This window comes from Nymphalis io, chromosome 1 (assembly GCF_905147045.1).
Source record: "Nymphalis io chromosome 1, ilAglIoxx1.1, whole genome shotgun sequence".
NCBI classification, from domain to species: Eukaryota; Metazoa; Arthropoda; class Insecta; order Lepidoptera; family Nymphalidae; genus Nymphalis; species Nymphalis io.
In genome coordinates this window covers 6,780,827-6,803,450 of record NC_065888.1, presented here as the reverse complement: position 1 = coordinate 6,803,450, position 22,624 = coordinate 6,780,827, and the positions used below count along the sequence as shown (strand labels likewise).

Here is a 22,624-nt window from a genome sequence, read left to right as displayed (position 1 = left end):
TGTCACCCATACTCATGCAACATAAAGGAATATCTGGATAGGCTGTTAGCCTCATTAACTTGTTCCTAATATTTAAAGTAAAAACGTGTTAAAAATTATGAGTTTTTTATTTCTAATGCAATTAGTTTAAGCAGATTGTTTGAATGTCGTCAAACTAGGTACTCGCGTGTAAGTATTTTATCTGTCATCACTCAATGACACAGTTACATAATATTGAGTCAGTTCCACATGTACGATTTCCTTTTAAGTGAATGCATTGTATTCTTTTAACAATGAAGCGCAGTGATGCACTTTAGTATATGGTATACCTTATATGGTATCGTTTTTGAAGTACCAGTTTTACCTACAATAGAACAATTAGTATATACTTTTAATACAGGTAATACTTGTATCTTAAAACAACTTTGATGACAGCATGATTTAATAAATTGTATCGACCACATGCCTCACTATTCATTGCCTCATTAAGTACAATCCTAAAAAAATATTGATACACATAATTATCATAACTTTAATGTTGGTTAAGGTGATGAATATAACGTTAATGTATTACAAACTGTACGTTTTTTACAGATAAATATCAACATTTAATTTCAATAGAGTAATTTATATCGATTATATCTACTTTGTACTTATATTACAACATTAAACATTTAGGCAGACTCTTTTCAATTGTACTCCGTATTTATAGTTTGTAGATACGCCATCGTACGTCTCGAAGCTTTTGCAACTACTGTAACCGTACAACAACTCTTTTGTGCACTATAATCAAGGAGATGAAATTATGTACTTACAAAGAAATCCTTGTTTTCATTTACTTAATGCAGTAATAGATTTTGTTTCAAAATTGATACAAGGATGCTATAAAAATAGTAGTCTTTAATTATTGCATGATCGGTAATATACTCGTATCGTAATCGTACATTTACATGACTAAAGGTCTCAATTATCTACCAAATTCGACCCACTGCTGGACATAGGCTCCCAAGATGCGCCAAAAATTCTTGTTCTCCGTCTTCTGCATTCTCGTTTCGTGATTATTATATCTTCTTTCCATTGAAAGTCATATAATGACTTAAATACTAACACTAATTTTTACTTGGTGGTAGGGCTCAGTGCAAGATCGTCTAGGTGGGTACCACCTACTCATCAGATATTCTACCGCAAAACAACAGTGCTTGGTATTGTTGTTTTCCGGTTTGAAGGGTGTGTGAGCCAGTGCAATTCCATGCACATGATATATGCACATGACATAATATCTTTGCAAGGTTAGTACATTGGCGATGTACTGTAACTATTTTTTTATATGCTATCCACGAAGAACCACTCGTTAAAAATAAAATAAATTACAACTTTTCCGAAACATAATTTATTGAAGAACCTAAATCGGTTGAGTATAAAATATTCAAACACACGGAAATGAAGCTGAAAGGATTACGTAATAAGTTTAACTGCAATATCTGGTCGATCGGAACTAAGTCTGCAATATTAATCAGGGTTAGAACCGCATTGAATTTGTCTTACGAACACCTTTTCCGAACGATTCTTGATCCAAGGTCGATCGGTCAGCGTTTTTAGAGTTTTAGATAATAATAGCTTTTTAAAGTTTTTTTTTTATCGTACTAATTAATTAAAAAGTTCTTGGTTATTTAATTAAAATTTAAATTCAAGATGCTACTTGTTACTTGTTTGCCGCTTATAAAAACAAGCTGCCAAGGTTATATTCGTCTAGTATATTCTAGAATAAAATATAATGACTGCAAAGTGTAAACACGTTGGAAGCATCTTGCTACTGAAATTAATAAATATTGGAAAAGTTTGCAAAAAATTTATATATTTTTCAAAAAAAAAAACATTCGCTGTTTTTTCAATACAGATACAATTTCGTTTAAAACGGAAATTGTAGTCTGCGATGTTAATAAGAGATCCGGTTAAACGAGATCGATTCTGAACATGAAAAACATTTTCTCAAGTCGATTTTAATATCTTTATCGGGAAAGTGCATTCTGGAAATGTAACTCGATGTGATGAATTTCAGAAAATAACCGACTAGCCCCAAACACGCTTATTTTCGGAATCACGCTATAGTATTTACTAATACATACATATATATATATATTAAATAATATAAATATTTATAATTTGAACTTATGATGTCAACATAACCAGAATAAATACCCGGGCGTTTTCCAAACTATTGTAAATATATATACAATACATTTGGTATATAAAACTTAGACTAGAGTAGACTTCAAAATTGCCTTTTCCAATATTTAATAAATACGTCACAGGAATAAAGTTTCTGTTTAAAATTAAAAGATAAAATAATGATAATTATAATTTTAAACAGATTTATTTTATTTATTATAAAAAATCAAGATTGAATAGCCCATTTTGAACAGATGCGGGAAGTGCAGTGAAGCGTATCAGTACAGTAGAAGTTGGGAAACTAGAAGCTTGGAACGATACTGAATTCTATATTTAAAAATGAGCAATTAAATAAAAAAATTAAATATGAGCAAAATCGTATTGTATGCTATTCGTCTTCGAAACGGATAAGGGCTGTCTTATAAATGTCAATGATTGAAAAAAAAATTGGTTTTAACGTGAAGCGTTGTTTGTATCTCTGTAATTAAGTGTTAATGAAATGTTAGAAACTATAACTATTATATATATAATATTATCTCCCCTATTTTATCAAACGAAACGAACGGATTAAACATATATAACCGTTCCATCGCAATAGTTGTCTGAATTATTAATAGACCCGAGGGACATTTTAGCAAGAGACGTCATTTGCATATGATTTCTAAACTTTGAACTATCAGTACCATGATTGAATTTCAAATCACAGCTAAGCAAAGGTATTTTAACATAAACAAAGTTTTCCTTTCAGAATAACAAATGTTGTAAGGAAATAAAGTTGTCAGATAAGGAAGAAGAATGGTTGATTAATGAGACATGGGGAAGTACGAACTTAAGTTGTGACGTATGAAGGGAAAGCTCTCACAGATACATTTTAACTATTAGAACAAATTGCTATTTATAGAATATAATAGAATATGCTTTATTGTACACCAAAAGAGTTACAGAACCATTTTAAACACAAACACAAAAGAAACGAAAACTATTTTGTACAAAAGGCGGTCTTATCGCTAAAAGAGCGATCTCTTCCAGACAACCTTTGGGTGAAGGACATGAAATAAATAAATAAATAAAGCGGTAAGGAAGTGTGCTAATCATCTCAATTTTTATTTTTTAAATATATATATATATATATATAATATAAAACAAAACATTAAAAAAAAAATGTTATTATGATCATAATAATAATAAATAGCAATAAAGTGCGGCAGATAATAAAACAACACTCCCTGATAATTATAAAGATAAATAATATGCCTATTTATATATTTTACGTACATATATATAATTATTAGTACCAACGCTTTTAATTGTGTCATCAAAACACATCAACATCATCAACGATAGAGCTTCCAGAAGATGCCCCAGAGCTTATAAAAATCTACACACCCGCGCAAGTATCTTGCTTAGACCCGTCTGACTGAGTACTACCCACTTATCAGTTATTATACTACCTTCAAAGACGATTACTATGTATTGCTGTGTTCCGGTTAGTGGAGCGAATGAGTTGGAGTAATGCGCATACTTAACTTTGTATATACCATGAAGGTGTGGTTTGTACTTCTTGCAGTTTCAGCATCTATGGGCGAAAATCAAAAACCGTTAGGTTCCTAAAACTAATATAACTTGAATATATTAATTACTTACATACTGAAATTTACTACAGAAGGTAATCGAGGTTCGATCTTGTCTATGTTATAAAAAAAATATATTAAGAAAAGGCAGAATATAGAAAAAAAAATATGTATATTCAAGGTCATTGAAAAAAAACGTTAACTTAATATTACGATGGTTATGTTTTACTTTCGTTTATAAAATTTATCTTTAAAACATCAAAAGTCTCAATAAGACAACCACTAAATAATAAATTTATTGACAGGATGAACATTATTAAAGCAATTAAAATACACATACATTTATGAAATGATATTTAAAAACGTGTAAAACTCACAACGAAATTATGAAGTCAGCTAATATACATTAACTTTCGACTTTAGAATACATAATAAAATGAATTAGACATGAGTTCGACGAACTGGTATATGATATATGTACATAGATAATCAATTATTAGTAATTGCTTTATGATCATTCGAAATTACTTTCGTTTTGTAGGTAGAATTGATGTGCGCATTTTGTTGTATTCCTTACAATTGGAATACAAATATGTTAACTTATTTTTAAGCAACTATATATATTTTATAACAAGTAATAAATGTAAGTGTGGTCAATGCTGGGCTCAGACCTCCTCTCCATCCGATACGTGCAGGTTACCTAACGGTTATTTTCCTTCGCCGCCGAGCACGAGAAAAAATATTAACACAAATTAAGCGCATGAAAACCCCGGTTTGAACTAGCATTCTTCGGCTAAGATTTAAATTTTCTAACCCAGCCGTGAATCCCGGCTCATTCAATGTTTCAAAGCTAATAACTTCACGAATCATGCTACTATAATTACTACTATGATACATACTACTATGATTTTTTTAAAAGGAATTACGATTTTACCGAATATATACGTAATATAGATAGGCATGAGCCTAGATGGCCCAGTGAACAGAACACGTAGATCTTGGTAAACAAGGTATAAACTTACTTATGACGGACAACACGTAACATTAGTTACTTACATCTTATAAACAATTAGGTACGTGACAAGAGAACGAAGTATACAATGTATGTATATTTTAAATATCATACACGCAATATAATCAATCTAATTTAATGTAAGACATTTGTTTGTTTTTTTTATTTAATTTGTTTAATGAAAAAATATACATATATAATAACAGCAGTTCCTGAAATATAGTTATTATTATGTAATCTGGTTTTACGAATAATAATATATTTCGATATAAAGTGTTATATAAGCTTAAATAATGTGGTGTTAAAAATTTTTCGATGATGCAAAACGTAGTTTTCCGAAATTTGTCGAATTCTTTGATAAATAACATAAATTAAACCGAATTATATAAAAATAATATTGTGAACATTTACGGTTTAAATAGTAGTAACACATCCTGAATCAGAACCTTAGCTCCCTAAAATACTTCACGGGCATATTATAGCGTACTTCAATAAGAAAAAAAATGTGCCAGTTTCCTGATCTATCGATGTAGTTATAGTGCGTGTGGTTTTGATATACTCGAATACCAAAATGATACGTTTATATGTTACAAGCCAAGTAATTCCGAGAGGCGGCAGCACTTAGCCGTTCCTGCCGAGTATAGAGGCTCAGTAAGAGTTTAGTGTATATAAGGAAGCTAAGTTTACGGTACACCATATCTATAAGGTTACAATGCTTTGTTTAAAACATTACGGAGGCAGTCTTGAAATCCAATATTAAAATTAATCCAAAAACTTAATTCCAATAATACATACAGTTTCTAAATGTGTAAAACGTTGCCCTTAATAAACAAAAGCTATTATGTAATAATAATAACTAAAATTTACTAATCGACTCAGACATTTGTCAGTTAGTTGTCTAACTTTTCTAGCAGCGTATGCTACGGAGCCGAGTTGCACTCAGTTAAGATATGACATATGATTTCTCTTCCACTAAACTTCGAACCAAAGGAACTCTTAAAAGTTTTGTGGTATGTGCAATTCCTAAAAATATCGTGTAAGTTTGTTAAATATTAGCTTAACATTTTGATTTTATACAAAGGCATATATATAAACAATAAATATATATGTCAATTAGAATCATATTGTATGTTGCAAGCCATATTTGTATCACTGACTTTTTATTTTGTACATCTTTCATATTATAATTTTTTCTGTCAACTATTTAAAAATAATTAAGTATGTCAAAACAACCATTTACATAGATAGGCAGGATCAATTAGGCATATAAAATATAGAAAATGTCCTATAAATAACCTTTGTGGGACATCATTGGTCAAGTACTGAAATAGGTAATAAATAGTTATCTTATGAGGAACTCATAAAGGCATTTAATATGCCCAAGCGTGACAATTTATTCTGATCAATACAAATACATCTCATATACAATAGACGTATTTAAATATTAATGAATAGTTACATCATCTAGCCTTGAAAACACAGAACAAACTTTACGGTAATTACCTATGTATATATAAAATTATTTTACAATAATTGCTATGTGTGTGTTATCGTAAATGTATTGAATAAAACGGGCTTGCAATAAGACAAATAAGAATATGTAGAAGAAAAAGAAATCACTAATAATTCTCTTTTTTTAATAAGATAATTCGACGAAACCTTACCGTACCCTAATATATAGATAGATATCTAGACGAAGTTGTTATCACGATGAAAAACTGCTGACTCATTTATATAATTATAAGTTTTATATTATTCAAGAGGTCTAGATTATGTTTAGAATTACAAAATATTTGCATGGTATCTAGGGTACTGTATATCAAAGTTCGAAGTGTATGCAGAGTTAGCACTGCTCAGACTGACGCTTCCGTAAAGTCAACTGCACTGAACTCTGCAGTAATTAAGCAGTGTTGAGTGTTCACTTTGTTTTTTTTTCAAATCAGATCAATTTTGTATTTTAAATACAATTTTGTATTTTAAATAATCAATAATGTCAAAAATAGTTATTATTTATCTAATATGATATACAATATATATAATATTGGACGAATTCTTGTAGATGAATTTTGTACCGTAAATACAACTCGCTAATAAAACAATTTTCACAAATGATTTATGCAAAGTCGACGACAGTGCCTGTCGCTGAAATAGTAAATTGCTAAATTTGACTAAAAAAAATTGTCAATAAAACAAAACCTTCGAGAAGGTCAAAAATATATATTATAATACTTACAGATATATACTTTAAAAATTCGAAAGAGCAAAGCTTGACCAACGCTTTGCTATAAGAAATAGAGAGCATAAAAATATACTTAATTTCGTTACTAAATCTTTTACAGTTAAAGTTTTTGCCGGTTAATGAGCCGGTTGGCGTGGTTGGTAGAACACTTGCCTTTCACGCCGAAGGTTGTGGGTTCGATTCCCACCCAAGACAGACATTTGTGTGCATGAACATGTATGTTTGTCCTGAGTCTGGGTGTAATTATCTATATAAGTATGTATTTACAAAAACAAAAAAGTAGTATATGTAGTATATCAGTTGTCTGGTGTCCATAGCACAAGCTTTGTACAAGCTTAATTTGGGATCAGATGGCCGTGTGTGAAAAATGTCCCAGGATATTATTATTATTATTATTATTATTAAAGTTTTTGCCTATTTATAAAAAAATCAGCCAGTTATCTCAAATTTCGATTAAAATACCTGTTTGACTGTACTACATGATAAAATCGGACATGTTTTTATTACCTTGCATTGTTAACATCACGGCATTATCACATGGAAATTGTTCTCATAATCTGCTTTATTTATACATATGTGTTTAGAATAGTTTGAAACTGTTTGCGAAATCGTATGCATAATTAATACCCATATATTGTATTTAATATATAAATATGTTTATAGATAAAGTAACAATACCTAAAAGTTCCACTGCTGGACAAAGGTCTCCCTCTTAAAGAGAAAAGGCTTGGAGCTTAAGGACCTTGCACAATTGTTGATTGATATCGTTGATACATGTGGGAGAAATTATTTCCTCCAATGTTTCTTTACGGTGTTTTTTATCGACCACGTGAATGAATGAATTAGGAAAATTGAATGAGGAGTAGTGGATTTGAATCCGCGACCTTCGGTATAGATTGACATGTTGTATCGATTGGGTCATCTCGGCTATTGTTGATATGAGTTGTATGTAATTACGACTGATTAGCGCACCGTTCGACTACTACATTCAACCAACTGGAGTCCCATTGCGAAGAGATACTTGTATCGATAGATAGAATAGATACATATTATGTCTAGATATGTCCGTCGGTGTTTCGATCTCCGAGAGTACGTTCAGCTTCGAGGTTATACTACAAACAACCGATATTATCATTGTATACTGTTAAATAATAATCGTTCCTAATCCGTTCCGTTAATAAAAATTCTGACGGATCTATATAATCGGACCTAGATAGGGCAAAATGCAATTGGCCATAAGAAAAACATCATTCAATTAAATCTTAAATTCCGACATACTTGAATGTCATTCTCTGTGCTTTATTTATTGTGACTGCAAACGATAAATTCACCGGAAATTGTGTCCTTTTAAAACTAAAACATAAATCTGTTTTTTTTTTAAGCATAAGTACTTATTATCAACTAACCGACTAACTGGTCCATTTTTCGCCCAAAGAATCGGAATTGCATTGTTGCCACCATTCTACAGTAACAGTAACAGCCTGTTAATGTCCCACTGCTGGGCTAAGGCCTCCTCTCCCTTTTGAGGAGAAGGTTTCACCATTCTACGCGGTCACGATTTTTAATTTTTATTTGTATATATTTAAGATTTACTTCAGTTGTCAAACTGACTAAATGTAAATATAACAAAACCATGAAAAAAAATATATGCGGCAACGAAACGAACCTACCTAACCTATAAACTTAAACTTACAAAATTGTTTATAAGCCGAAAACAAATACTTATGTATGAGTATTTTCAAGTAACCTACTTAACTACCTATTGAAATAATGTCAAGTGAGTTGACTTCCTGACTGGTCCAGGCCAGTCTGGGTACGGGCCTCGGGGTTTCCCCCTTTACCCGGGCTACTCCTCACCGACAGGTTTACTTGCCGTTTCTTTTCATTTTGGCCCGAAGGGCCAGTGTCTTAATGACCCAGTGGCTGTTGTCAACGTTGGTGATTTGTCAATGTTGATGTTTGGTTTGTCTTCTCCGGGTGGTTATCTTGTCCTGTGATTGTGATTATCGTCCTACCATTTATGGTCCTGATCGTCGCTACCATCGATGCTTTCACAAGGGCAGTTAACAGGCGATAGCAGGAGTTCCCGAGGTAGAGGACGCCCCTCAGGTGGTCGAGTATGCAGTGGTGCAATGCCGTGAAGGTGCACGAACTATTGTCTGCTCTTCCAAACATTGTGCGCGCGAGATGGCGGATGAACTCCTCCACGGTGATGTCTCGATGTAATAATATCAAAACTAACGAACTATCGAAAAAAAAATGTTTGACGTGATTTATTAAATTGACATAGATGTATTATTTATGAACCGATTGAAGAAAACAAACACTAAATTTTAGGTGAAGTTAGCCACAATACATTAGTGAAAACCGCACCCAAATCCGTTAAGCCGTTTTGAAGATTAGCGTGCACAAACGCACAGAAAAACGGACAATTTGTTTTGATTGTTTTGGGTTCTATTGCGTTGATAAAGGCCGCCAGTAATAGTTTTACTTATATCCTCCAAGTACAGACAGCGTTCAGTTACAGATTTCTTATATGTATAGATAAACGACTGTATAAATATTTTAAATCTGCCTTTATATGAAGGCTTAATTCTATTTGTTATATTATTCAGATTACAAAGAGCTACTAGACTTCGAACAATAAATTAAAATTAATTTTAAATATTCGGTAATATTTCGGACATAAACTTATCCTCACTTTAATAGATTGGGTACGTCAAAGATCAGTAGGGTAAACCATTGTATTGCCCTCGACAGCTATAGCTCCTGTTAGTAGGATATCCGATATTCGTGGCAGCGAATTTTTGGGGACGCCTAAATAATATACTGGACCTATAAGAACAATATTATCGAATTGAAATAAATTTAGTTATTTATTGTATGTAATGTATATTTATATAACAATGACGATTAAACCTAACAATCAATTAGTTTAATACAACAATTGTCTATCTGATGTAAATAAATTTATATATCAAACAATTTTAAGTTTAGACAAGTCAAGTAAGTCTGTCAGTGACATTTCGTAATACGAAATAATCTTAACAGTATATACAAATTCAAGAAAGCAGACATGGATATGTTTAACATATAATGATGATTCTCGTATTTTACAAACATGATTTCAACTGCACGATGTACTGACGTTAACGCGACGTGAAGTAGTAAGAATTCCTGTATTCCGAAAACCTCAATGACGTGTATAAATGCTTAGAATAAAATTTAGATTTGCCGTCTTTTGATCTTTCAGTTTTGTGCATATTTTGCATATATTGTGTTTCAGTATTGTAATATAGATAATGGACATCCTATTGATGAGTATTAGTACAATCAGTTTAATGACGAGTTTAAAATGTTGTCTCTTGAGTGTTATAAAAAAAAATGCTATTTAATCATATTTTAATTTTTACAATATTAATAGAGCATTCTATTTACTATTCATGCATATTATCTTCCTAATTTATAAACCAAAATAAGTACTTAACTTTGTGGTTGGGCAAGTCCGTCTGGGTAGGTACCACTCACTCATTTGATGTTTGAAAAATGAGTGAACCAGTGTAAATAAAGTCACATGGAACTTAACAATGTAGTTACCAAGGTTGATGGCGTAGTGGCGATGTAAGAAATAGTTAATATTTCTAATAGCCAATTTCCATGGGCGGTAGTGACCACTTACCATCAGATGGTTCATTTGTCTGCCTACCTATTTTATAAAAAAAAAACAAACAGACTAATTTAATACATAGCAGCATTAAAGTTTGCGACTAAAATTGTTGATACTAAATATAGAATGTTGACCTATACGAACTACAGAGGCACGATGCACGAGCACAAGATGTCAGCGGAGACGTGCCTGGAGATGGCGTTCAAAATAGAATTAAGTTTCGTTTGAGTTACAAACTTACGAATAGAACGCACGGCTAAGAAACTCCGCTGCAGTCGATCCTTTCAAATGAAACAGTTCTTAGATAAAAGTGGGGAGAATTTATTCTATTTGTATATTTTGCAATTCAATTGAATTTACTTTTATTTTGATAATTGAATTTGATTCTTAGCATAGAACCTAAAAGTTTTTTGTGACATTGGTGCTATACGGACTGGTTTTATTGATTAAAAATATTACTCACAGTAGAGCTTGGATAGACTAGTTGACTTTAATAATCAAACATTTCTATGCGATAAACCCCATTTTGTTTAAATTTCAGAATGTGCTGAGTAAAGTTTGTGAATACAAGTTTTAATTCAATTTGTCTACATCTTGCAATTCTCGTAAGCGACGGAGTGTTTAATAAAATCTCGCGTTGAAACAATTTACGAGTTCAATTACACATCTTAGTTCCAATTACACTGAAATCAAGAAGTCCTTGTAAATAAAACGCTCATTCTGCCGAGAAGACGGATGCGTCTAGTTAAGCGTTATAGAACTGACGCAGAGAACAACTTTGGAATCATGTGTCCATTGGGCTTCGACGGCTTTACACATAAACTTGCATTATAAGATAATCATATTTAATTTTGCAAACAAAGTATTTTTATTTTTTCATTCAAAACATATTGTGAGTATAAAGCAGATTGATTGCACTATCTTTTTTCTATTTTTTTCCTTTTCCAACAGAGCAAAATTGTCTAGCAATAATATTATAAATGATATACTTTGTTGTTTTATTTTATTCCACGTTTAGGAATATATTTAATTCTAATATTTGAGAACATGTATTTTAAAAAAGAGTGGTATTTTTAAAGAACAATTTTGAATTCATTGTAAGTGATGAGTTACGTCAAAAACCAACGGATTATATAATGGGCATAATCACTCAATGGATTGAAGCAATTTGCATCGACACAACAAATTGGACCAGTGCCGCGTAGACATGTCAACTATTCCGTGATCCACAATTTACAATATATGGTCGATATAGCCGAACGCAAGATATACAACACTTAGGAAAATCAATTTAAGTAAATAAATGAGATTATCAATGTTTAATTGTTAAAATTTATGTTCATTCTGTTTTTTTTCAATCCAAACGGCGAAGCAACATACCCCTTTACCGTTATAAAACAAGTTAACACCACAAATAGTAAGTACCCTTTTAAGCTGTAAGTACAATCGTAAATATAGCTTGATTTTTAACCGTCGAAACAATGGAATTGTAAGTAATACTTCCTTTGATTGAATCATGAGTACTAAGGTATTCTCTGCAAGTTAGGATAATAAATCAAGAATTACTGAAATTCAATCGAGTAAAGGCTGACTTTTACGTAGGTGCCTTATTTTAGAATTACGAGTGTCTGTGGGACGTATGAAGGAGGAACTGATGGATAATGTATGATCGTCGACTCTTACGCAACTCCGTTTTTAGTCTTCTAGTATGTAAAACATCAATTATTTTCGACGAACTTGTGGGTATTAATTTTTTTCAGATAGTTTTCTTGAAACGGACTTAACAATGAGCAAAACAAAACTAATCCAAAAATATTGTATTTCGTAATGATAGATATGAGCAGTGAAATCCTTTGGTTGCATACTTACAGCTGGTGACCAGATGTCATACAACCCAAGTTATTGTTATGATTTATTGCTAAGCGATCTTCTTGTACTAATCATATAATGGAATTTGTATAACATCTGTGCAAGTAAAGGTTAAGCCTTTCTATTTCTCTACTACCATTTTAAATGTACAATGGAGTTCATGATTAAAAAAACTTTCAAAGGTCAATCCTTTAACATGAATTCTTGTATACGTACGTATTTAATTATTTTTATTTAACACATTATTATACTTATCAAATAAAACAGAATAAAACTAAGTATAAAAGGAATGATTATTCTTTCAACAATTTCTTTCAATATACCACAGAAAGAAAAACACAAACGACAGATAAAAAGACACATTGCGTAAGAAATCAAAATCATGTATAATAGGATAATCACTACTACTTTACAACTACATATTAATTTTATTACACAACTAAGAAAAACGTCGATCAAAAAACAACTTATTCAACAGATTTATTATATTGCTTGTAGTTATTATAAATAAAGGACCAGATTTATTTTGTTTTCAATGTAAAAAATATAAAAAGTCGATTAAAATGAAAGCTTCTAGCCAGTCAGTATTCTTAAAATGCACAATTGTGGGACTAGATCATATATTTACATCCCGTACACTACACTCTTACATGGCTAAAACCTTTACAAAGCTCTCGGACTGCTCCCGGGACATCCTTGAGAAATTGAAACTCAAAGAAACGTTGAAGCTTCAAAGGCAAATATTTGAATTGTCCCACAAACGGCTATTAGTTAAACATACGGCATAAATTAAAGCTTTAATTAATATGAAGTACAATAGATCTCTTAGATTTACAATTATGGAAAAAATTAAATCGTATTAAAAAGAACAATGATAGACCTTTTGTTATATGGTATAGATTTCAAAATAAGGTTCATTGTTTTAAATTTTATGGTAATTAATCATCTAAAGAACTGGACAGTAGAAAGTAGTTCATTGAAAAGCTTTCAATTTATTTCATTAGAGAAATCACTTTGAAAAAGAACCGAAAATTTTCTCTTTAAATATTTCACAAAAAAACTTTCAATCTCAGATTTTCTGAGAAATATATTTATTTTCCATCAGCGCGTCCAAATATTTGAGATAGTTCTGTTTTGTGTTGTTTTCAACTCCGTCCAATTAGCACTTAGGATGTAGTTAACTAGTTTAATTAGTTCATAAACTTGCTTCGGTCAGTGCAATGATTTTGTGCTCAATGTAAACTGATATACAATTACGCATTGTACTCGCGTAAAAGGAATTACCCTTGGCTCCGCGTGTGTTGTGTTTCTCTTGGTGCTCGTCTGGGTAGGTACCACCCTTTCATCACATATTTTACCGCCAAACAGCAATAATTAGTTTCGTTATGTTCGTAGATAATTATAGAAGTATTTTTTTGACATTTTTGTCACTTTATGAAATAAATAATCAATCTGTATAAAGTAATTTTAATAGATCTTCTGAAATGAGTTTCAAATATTCATAGAGTTCAATCGATTTTCTTTAGACTTATTTTTATAGGATTCCAGTTTTCTTTGAATAGGTAAATGAGATTTCAAAGAAAATTTATCAACGTCTTTAAATCGAAAAAACAAGCAATTATTTTTAAATTGGTGTTTACTCTGGAATTCTGACAGGTAAATTTTATTGCACTAAGAATGGTTGACCGGTGAAACGGTTTACACATAATCAAACTTCAATGTTAATATTTATTTATTTGGTATTAAAAATAATAACTTAATATATGAAAATAAGTGGATGAATTGATTAACCAAAACGAAGTCCTCTTTAAATAAGACGGAAGCATTTTTTAATAGATTTTCAATTATTGAAAATGTTTTGAAATTGTATTTTGTGCATGTGAACTTTTTTTTTCTTTTGGATAGAGGTGTTTTTTTTATCTGCATGTTATATATTATGAAAGGGGGCTAGAGCCCCTGTTATTCTTCCCAAAACCGGCCAAGGGAGAGGAATAATCTTAAACAAAAATATATTCCAATTAACATTTAATGCCTACCTGAGTAGGTAACCCGTCAAATGTAGAATTAGTTCAAGTGAAAAAAACTTGATGGCAGGAGTTTTGTGAAACATTTATTCGTCACTACCAACAACGTCAAGGGCAAAAGAAGTTTGTTTACAAAGAGTAAAGAAACCAGGGCAGATTACATTACGGCTTGTGTAAGAGATAAGTAATCAAAGTATTTCCCAGATTACAACTATATTCTGATACGATAAAAATGCAAAATATTATTAAGCTGTATGGGAAATTCATCTGGATGTGAAGACTATGGAATTAAACTCTAATGATAAGAGTTAATAAATCGATGTATGCTTTTAGATACTAATTCTAGGTAAAGCGTAGACAAAAACTTAATTTGCAATCGGTGGTGTCGGTATTGTACACTCAGTATCGAAAGTAGTAAAACAGATTTTTTCCACAAAACCAAAGGACTAATGCAAAAGTAACAAATTCTAAGTTTTATTTGGAAAACGTTATCGACGCCAGAAAAAAGGCCTTAATAGCCTTATTATGCAGCTAGTGTTAATTATATTATGTAAATACATTTTAACTCTATTATTTATAAACGAACTTTACATTGTTTTTGTATAAGCCGATTGTGGCATTATTTTAATTAATATTACTAACATATGTCAAAATAATTTATGATTTACCGTTTTAAGCTGAATAATATTTAATTAACACTTAATAATGACAATATGAAACACAATTTTCGCAAATTGGTAACGTAGTTCATAATGTATTGATTCATAAATTATATGAAGTTGAATGAAATTTTCAGATTATTTAATCAAATTGCTTGAAATGTTTATCTGCAACTGAGATCTGGTCATCACGAAGTCCGGAACCGCGTTGTAAAACTCTGCACACTTTTATTTCCATTCCTTTTGTCTTATGTTCGTTTCGACAAATTTTATTATTACTTTGCTGAATATTACCTCAGCTAATTATTTCTTTAGTAAGTTTATCAATGTTTTTAAAAAGTAAAGTGGGTATTTTTAAATTCAAGTATTAATGACAATACTTGAATTTAAAAATACCTACTTTATATATATAATATTGAAATATGTTGCGAGATTACTTTACACTATTATATTCATATACTTAATTAGACTGGTGGATACATAAAATCCTCGTCTACCGTGTTGATGCTAGTCAGCAATCACCAGACCAAATTGCCTTAACACCCATACCTATTATACAGATTATTACAGATATATTATATACAGATTATTCTTTTATTTTTTTAAGGTAATAGTATGTTTATACGAATTAAAGACTTCTAAGGCAATGGCACGATGTTTTTGTGACGGAAGCTACTTACTTGGATAAAAGGTTTCTCCACAGAAATAGATATGTTAGCGCAAAATCAAAATTTAATATTAAATTAAGGGATAATCGAGGGAAAATATCCATATATGATATATCTTTTATGGGTTACGCACATGAACTAATAATGCCATTGCTTTTTGGAAAGTGGGTGGAATCTGACCAGGCGGACTTATACATGGCTCAAATGTTTACTGTATCAAGTACTGCGAGTCAAATCAATATGATAACCGTTTTTTCTACTAGGTCGATCAGATGGAACGTATTGTAATAAAAATATGCTGTTTACATGAATTTTATCGCTTAAATTTTCACTATTTGTATTAATATATGGAGATGTAAAGCAGAAAATGTACAGAAGTTTTTTTTTGTACATAGAAAACTGCTATTTACTCTATAAAAAACGATACTTAGTAGTTTTTATTTGTCACATATTCACAGTCATTTCTGTTATTTAAATTATCATTTTCACTTTGCAATTAGACCGGTTCAGTATTAGACATAAAAAATATTTAAATAAAGTCGAAGAAAATAAAGCGTGGGGCAAGAGATAAGATGTAATAATATAGTGGAAAATCACATTTTTCTCGATATTTATTGTATTAAAATTTAAATAAGTAAATCGTTATTAAGCTAAATACCAAGAAATTAAGTCATAATTTTAATCGTGCTATGTCGGGACGGGTCGCTAGTAAAATAATAAAGAAGTCGGCTTCGATTACGCGCCCTTAAACTAAACAAAAATAGAAGGAGACGGAACATGGCAGCATGGTCGTATACACAGCTGCGTTTCTTGACTGACGGGTATCTATTACTCACGCGCTTTCACCCCAACGTGGGCGATCTGGTCGGCACGACTACACCGTGGCCATTCTCATTCATGATACAAGAAAACCTGTTTACTCACGCCAACATTACAAACATCGTAACGCCTTAAAAATAAACACGAATCGATGGTCGATGGAAGGGGCCCTGATAACGAGTGTTTACCTGACGATTACTCCTCGTTCAAGGTAACGATAAAATAATGGACGCACCGCTTCGATGCGCCCAAGTGCAGGTAACTATAGTCGCTACCATCACAGCTATACAGAAGAATTTAGATTGATGAACCGAAAGAAATTACGCTCGTAAAATCGTGTTGACATTGAAAGTTACGCAAGAACTCACATGAGTTCTATACTTTCGGAACTAGACACCAATGACAATACCGGTCTGTCCCGTCTACTGTCTAACAAAAAGCCGGAATGCCGCGCTTAAAGAGGGTCCCCCTTACCTCTGTCGCTCGAACATATCCTGCGAGGGCTACACAAGACAGCCATAGGAATATGCTCAACTGCATCACAATAACTTTGATAAGCCCGGTTTTATGAACGGGGTTACACCACACAAATTATCACAGCACGAAACAATTTGCTGTTATGTTATTACACTAGCACCATACACACGGTCACAACAACGAGAGAAGCGACATGCGTCGTCGATTTGAGTTTGTAGTAAACTGAGTGGCGCTTGGCGCTCGCTTCACTACGTCGTCGGAATGAAGTCGTGCTCGGCTAGAAAGCGAACCGTTGCTAACTTCATAGATGTGGATTTTGCTTTCGGTTGTCACTCGAATTCGATGTTTCATGAAGCTTTGTTGCAGTTTGTCTTTTCGTTACGTATTCCACGTTATTACATTTAGGTACTCTGAGAAGTCTCACCGAAATTATAACGTTGCAAGTTTTTTTCTTATTTTTTTTTATTTATTTTTTTTATAGAATAGGAAGGTGGACGAGCATATGGGCCACCTGATGGTTAGTGGTCACCAAACGCCCTTAGACATTGGCATTGTAAGAAATGTCAACCATCGCTTATAGCCAATGCGCCACCAACCTTGGGAACTAAGATTTTATGTCCCTTGTGCCTGTAATTACACTGGCTCACTCACCCTTCCTTTCTTTGCCGAATAATCATTTAAATATGCAATACAATTTATGTAGTAGTCCTAATTTTATAAGAAATAAAAATAAAGCTAGCTACTAAATTGTTTAAGACAATATATTTTTGTTATTAAAATAGATTTTAAAGTCATTCGATGCTGATATTTGATCTGTTTAAACATGTTTTATTCTCTATTTATATAAGTATAATAAATAAGTAATATTTATTTTGATAGTTTGTATAAATAACTGTATGTTTATACTTTAGTTATATACTAAATAAGCGTAACAGCGAAGTTAATTCCATACATATACAATTCCTGATTTAACAGCGACATCTAAAATGCGTTAGTTACAGTTAAACTGCCACTTGTCTGGTTTAGCGCAATAGATGGCGCTACACAACTTACGTATGGTAAAGGTAATTACTAGAATGTCTAGGTAAATTCTTTACAATAACAAAAAATCCTTATATTTGTTCTAATTCTTTAGATACCAGGAAAAAAAACAATTATAATGCCTGTAAAATATATTTGATGTCTCAAGACTAGTAACTAAATTAAATAAAAGCAAAAATGGACATCTTAAACAATAATGTTTCACATCTTATATTTTAATAGTAGTTTTTTAATGTTATACAATACAGATAATCTACAGGACTTTTCAGGTTTAGAATCAAAAACTATTTGTTGTTCATTTCAGCCATTTGTTCCTTGTGACGTCTGATAGCATCCTCATGACGTTTGATCTGTTCTTGATGGAAGGAAATTTCCTTGTCTAAATGACCTTTAAGATTTGCCAGTTGTTCTTTTTGCTGTAAAAATAAAATTTAAATAAATGAATATGGTTACACAATAAAGTTAAAATAAATTTTGAAAATACATATAGTAACTTATTTTAAAAAAAACTACAATAGGCTTATTACAATTAGCATATATATATACAAATAGCTACATTACAATATTTCTACTTTTCAATTCCGTTATAAGTACATTAACATGAAAGTTATATTTGCCTTTTTGTAAAAGAATTCATCTTCTCTGGCTGCTTCCATCTTGCCAAAAGCGCCACCAGCTTCACGAATGGCACCACCACCACCACCACCCTTTCCAGCTCCTGATCCCGGTTCTCCGGAATACATTCTAAGGGAGTATATTTGAATTAAAGAAGAACATTGCCAAATGGTTTTACTTTCTCGAAATATTGTCCATATTCTGTTACATTAGATTAAAACTCAAGCTGAAGTAAAAAAAAATAATGATTTTTTAGTGTTTTGTGACAACATAAAGTAAAATTATGGTTTATTAATATATATGATGTACATTTAATTTACAAAAAAAAATCATCTATCACATAAATATTAAATATTTATAAGAAGTGAAATTGTGTCTAATACAAGTAGACACAATTATACAACACCAAACAAATAAGAACATTTCATTTTTGATTAAAAAAATTTCATAATTTCTTTGTATTAAGCTTTTAGAATAATCATAGATTCCAAACAGTAGATACATTATTAAATAACCAATTATCATGGAAGTTAAAATAAAATATAGCTTAAAATTCTGAATCGTTTTAATAATCAAGGCATAAAAAATCACATTGACTATCTTATCGCAAGCAATGTGTTAAAACTTTAGTTATACATTGATCATTACGGGCAGGAACGACGAAGTAATAAGAAAGCTTTATGTTATATAGAAAAGTAAGATTACAAATTTGACTATGTTTTAAGAAGCCTGAGCCTATCCTGCTTGTCTTAACATAAATTTATCCATATAATTATTTAATGACACTTACAACACATGCTATTCATATTTAATTTAAATGATACATTTTATTTCCACGACCACATTGTATTTCGTTAACTTATCTAGTATGCCGAGATAAAAATATCAAAAATACTTAGAAATATTTAATTTTAAATAATACAAAACTCTAATGTTTCTTTTAAGTTAGCCAAATTCATTTTCTTACTACATTAAACAAATAAACGGATGTGTAATGTTTAAAATTGCATTTGATTAGTTTCAAAATTACTTTTTGGGTTAAGATTGCGTAATCTACCACCGGCATAAAATATCTCACCTAATATTGTAAATTGCACGCAATAATGGCGTTCTGGTTCTTGCGATAAAACTCATGATATATAAAAATAATAATCGACAGAAACTAAGAATATAATTAAATTTAAGACTATTTGCCAAATGCCAATAAATTCTTTCAAAATGTCATGAACTATAAAGGCATAGAGTAAACTTATTTTGTTTTTAGAGAAATTTCGTTGTCTATGGTCATTAATAAATTAATCATAAAAAATATTTAGCAACGTATTATAGAATAATATAATTAAAATTTAGGTTTGTTTTTGCGTACTTTGAAGTTATTTTATTAAACACATTTGTAATCTTATATTACTCACATAATTGGTCGGTTGTATTGATGTTACTAATAAGAGATGGCGTTGTAACAGTTATTAGTTCTAGAAAATTACAATAGGTGACAATAGTAATATGCGATATTATTTATATCCGTTTTAAATAATACCATAATAATACCTATTTAATATATCATGCTTTAATTTAAAAGGATGTTTCGAATGAGATTAATTTTTAGTAATAAAAATAAAATAAAAATCAATAATTAGAATGTATAAATAAAGTAAAAGGACATTATATTATATAAACATTAAAACAAGCACAAGTAAAATTTATATATTCAAAACTACTTACGCCATTTCTTGTTTTTTTATCCAAAGGATATGCTTAAGTTTTTGTTCAGCTATAATTTTATTTAATTCCGCTGTTTCTCTCATTGCTCTTACAACCTGCCTTTCTTCTCTTATAGATTCCATTTTTATTTCTTTTTCTATGGTTGAAAACCTTGGAATGAAAAATATTATTTTTTATGAATGTGGAGACCAAAATTTAATGAATGAATGAATATGTTATTACAATAATAACTACTTACTTTAGAAATTCTTGAAGGTCCCTGTGGAATGGTAATGTGTTTATAATGTTTTCTAAATACGAAATTTTAGTCATATCGAATGTAGACTTTTGTTTATTCATGTTATCATGCATATCCTCGGAATTATCGGCATCAATGACATCTGCATGTTCGGAAATGAAGGATCCAGAAGATTCTAGAATTGTCGTAGTATCATTCAGTTTTTCTAGCGGATTTTCGGCGAGCGTGGTGTTGACACCACTACAACTTGGTTGACTAATGTCCCTGCCAGAAAAACAATAGTAAGTATACAATATAAAAGCTTTTAACAGTAATTAAATAGGTACATTTGTATTAAAAGAATATAAATAATAATATTGTTTTAGTTTTCGTGATCATAACTCTAGCTATGTGTACCTACTCGATTAATTGCCATTAATTATAATTTAAATATTTGTGACATTAAACTTTACTTACTCATCAATGGTTTCGCTTTTAATTTCAATGTCAGTACTTATAATTGGTTCATTTTCATTTTTGAGAATATCGTCTTTTATCAAATCTAATATGTGACATACTTCTAAAGACTGTCTAGTATATTTCTGAACTGCCGCACCATTAAGAGTAATTTCTTCACGAGCTATTCGTTTCATGTTCTGCCATTGCGTCTTGACTTTCTTAATTGAAAATCCAGAAAATTTTGTACCAAATTTTTCAGTTAGTTGTCTCAGTATTTCGTTCCACACCACGTCTTTCTCTTCGGAATGATTAGGACCGTTATTGCTCTTCGTAACAACAACTTTTTTGTGTTCCTTTATTAACTCAAGTAGGTATTGTTTTTCGTCGAGCGACCAGTTTGGCGTCCTTGATCGCCTATTTGTTATCTTACCCATTGTGCGTGATGCTTCGTTCGGATCGTGTTTAATTTTTTGCAACGTTTTATTACAAACGATGCACTCGACGTCCAATATTATCGGTTTCCACATTTAAAAACAAAATGCAACGAAAATAATTGAATAACTTTGACAAGCGGACAGTACCGCTAATTGCGTGTCGACTGTTTAAAAAATTATTTTTAAATGAGGTTTCCATAGTATAGAAAGAATCTAAGTATCTCTCAAAATAAATGAATTCAATTATTTTCTATAGGGCAATGGATTAATAATTTTTATTTTTTTAATCAATATTATTATTGACCTTTCACGTAATTAACTTAACTTTTTAATTTTTGCTTTATAAACCTTTTTTTACGTTAAATTTAGTTTTAAATGCATATTTTTCAATTATAGAGATCAAATGAAAATAATTTTATCGGAATATAAAGTGACGATAGTGTGGGAATTGAAAAAGAAAATTTGAACGTTATGACATTTTATACAAAAATAAATGTAAAAAATAATATGTTGGAACTTAATAAGTTTTAAATTCTAAATATGTTTTGAAATAGATTTATCTGTTTGATGACGAAATTTAATTTGACGTTGTATTTTAATATTTTGTGAACAGGTGTGTTATAAACATACAAAAAAACGACTATATATTTTTAATTTAAATTAAAATGACTGACTATTAGATTATCTATTATTGATTATTATTTGTTTTTAATGAGTTTTAAAACTATACATTCCTCTTCAGATGAAGCCTGTGATAAAGTATGTTTTTCCTCTAACCTTGTTTGTTACTAGTTTATATAATTTAAAAAAATGAAAATCAGCAGCAATTGCCCACTTGCTGTTAGAATTAGGCCTCCTAGATCAAAGGCCCGGTCAAAATTGGGCAAGCATTCAGGTAGTAGTAATACAACTATTAAAGCTCAGTGGTGCTTGCCGAATTCTTCTTCTTCCTGCCATTATCCCACTACGCATATTTGCCGGCA

General features: G+C 30.9%; 3 protein-coding genes across 4 annotated transcripts in view; all 3 read right to left on the bottom strand.

Annotated features, from left to right (window-relative positions):
- LOC126769371 (syndecan) overlaps positions 1 to 17,392 on the bottom strand; it is a 248,851-nt gene extending 231,459 nt beyond the window's left edge. Inside the window, exon 1 of one of the 2 annotated variants that reach the window (XM_050488107.1) lies at positions 17,151 to 17,392. In XM_050488107.1, coding sequence (XP_050344064.1) covers positions 17,151 to 17,216 — 66 coding nt within the window. In that variant the 5' untranslated portion in view covers positions 17,217 to 17,392. The remainder of the gene's footprint in view (positions 1 to 17,150) is intronic. The other variant, XM_050488098.1, reaches the window with a different exon arrangement.
- Positions 17,393 to 18,307: 915 nt separating this feature from the next.
- On the bottom strand, positions 18,308 to 20,052 carry LOC126769676 (ATPase inhibitor mai-2, mitochondrial-like). Its single transcript, XM_050488574.1, has 3 exons — positions 19,888 to 20,052; positions 18,812 to 18,938; positions 18,308 to 18,610 (listed from the first exon to the last, which is right to left on the bottom strand). Exons 1-3 carry the CDS (start codon positions 19,941 to 19,943, stop codon positions 18,479 to 18,481), a joined length of 315 nt encoding a protein of 104 aa, XP_050344531.1. The 5' UTR covers positions 19,944 to 20,052; the 3' UTR covers positions 18,308 to 18,478.
- A 475-nt stretch (positions 20,053 to 20,527) lies between these two features.
- Positions 20,528 to 21,641, bottom strand: LOC126781582 (uncharacterized). Its single transcript, XM_050506485.1, has 3 exons — positions 21,226 to 21,641; positions 20,770 to 21,033; positions 20,528 to 20,681 (listed from the first exon to the last, which is right to left on the bottom strand). Exons 1-3 carry the CDS (start codon positions 21,639 to 21,641, stop codon positions 20,528 to 20,530), a joined length of 834 nt encoding a protein of 277 aa, XP_050362442.1.
- Between the last annotated feature and the right edge of the window lie 983 nt (positions 21,642 to 22,624).

Excerpts from the sequence above, each read along its gene's own strand:
- LOC126769676 (XM_050488574.1), bottom strand. The coding sequence starts at position 19,943 with ATGAGTTTTATCGCAAGAACCAGAACGCCATTATTGCGTGCAATTTAC. Across the intron at positions 18,939-19,887 it reads CGTGCAATTTACAATATTAG|AATGTATTCCGGAGAACCGG; the intron begins GTGAGATATTTT and ends ATACTCCCTTAG. Across the intron at positions 18,611-18,811 it reads ATGAATTCTTTTACAAAAAG|CAAAAAGAACAACTGGCAAA; the intron begins GCAAATATAACT and ends TTATTTTTACAG.
- LOC126781582 (XM_050506485.1), bottom strand. The coding sequence starts at position 21,641 with ATGGGTAAGATAACAAATAGGCGATCAAGGACGCCAAACTGGTCGCTC. Across the intron at positions 21,034-21,225 it reads AAAAGCGAAACCATTGATGA|GGACATTAGTCAACCAAGTT; the intron begins GTAAGTAAAGTT and ends TTTTTCTGGCAG. Across the intron at positions 20,682-20,769 it reads GACCTTCAAGAATTTCTAAA|GTTTTCAACCATAGAAAAAG; the intron begins GTAAGTAGTTAT and ends TTTCATTCCAAG.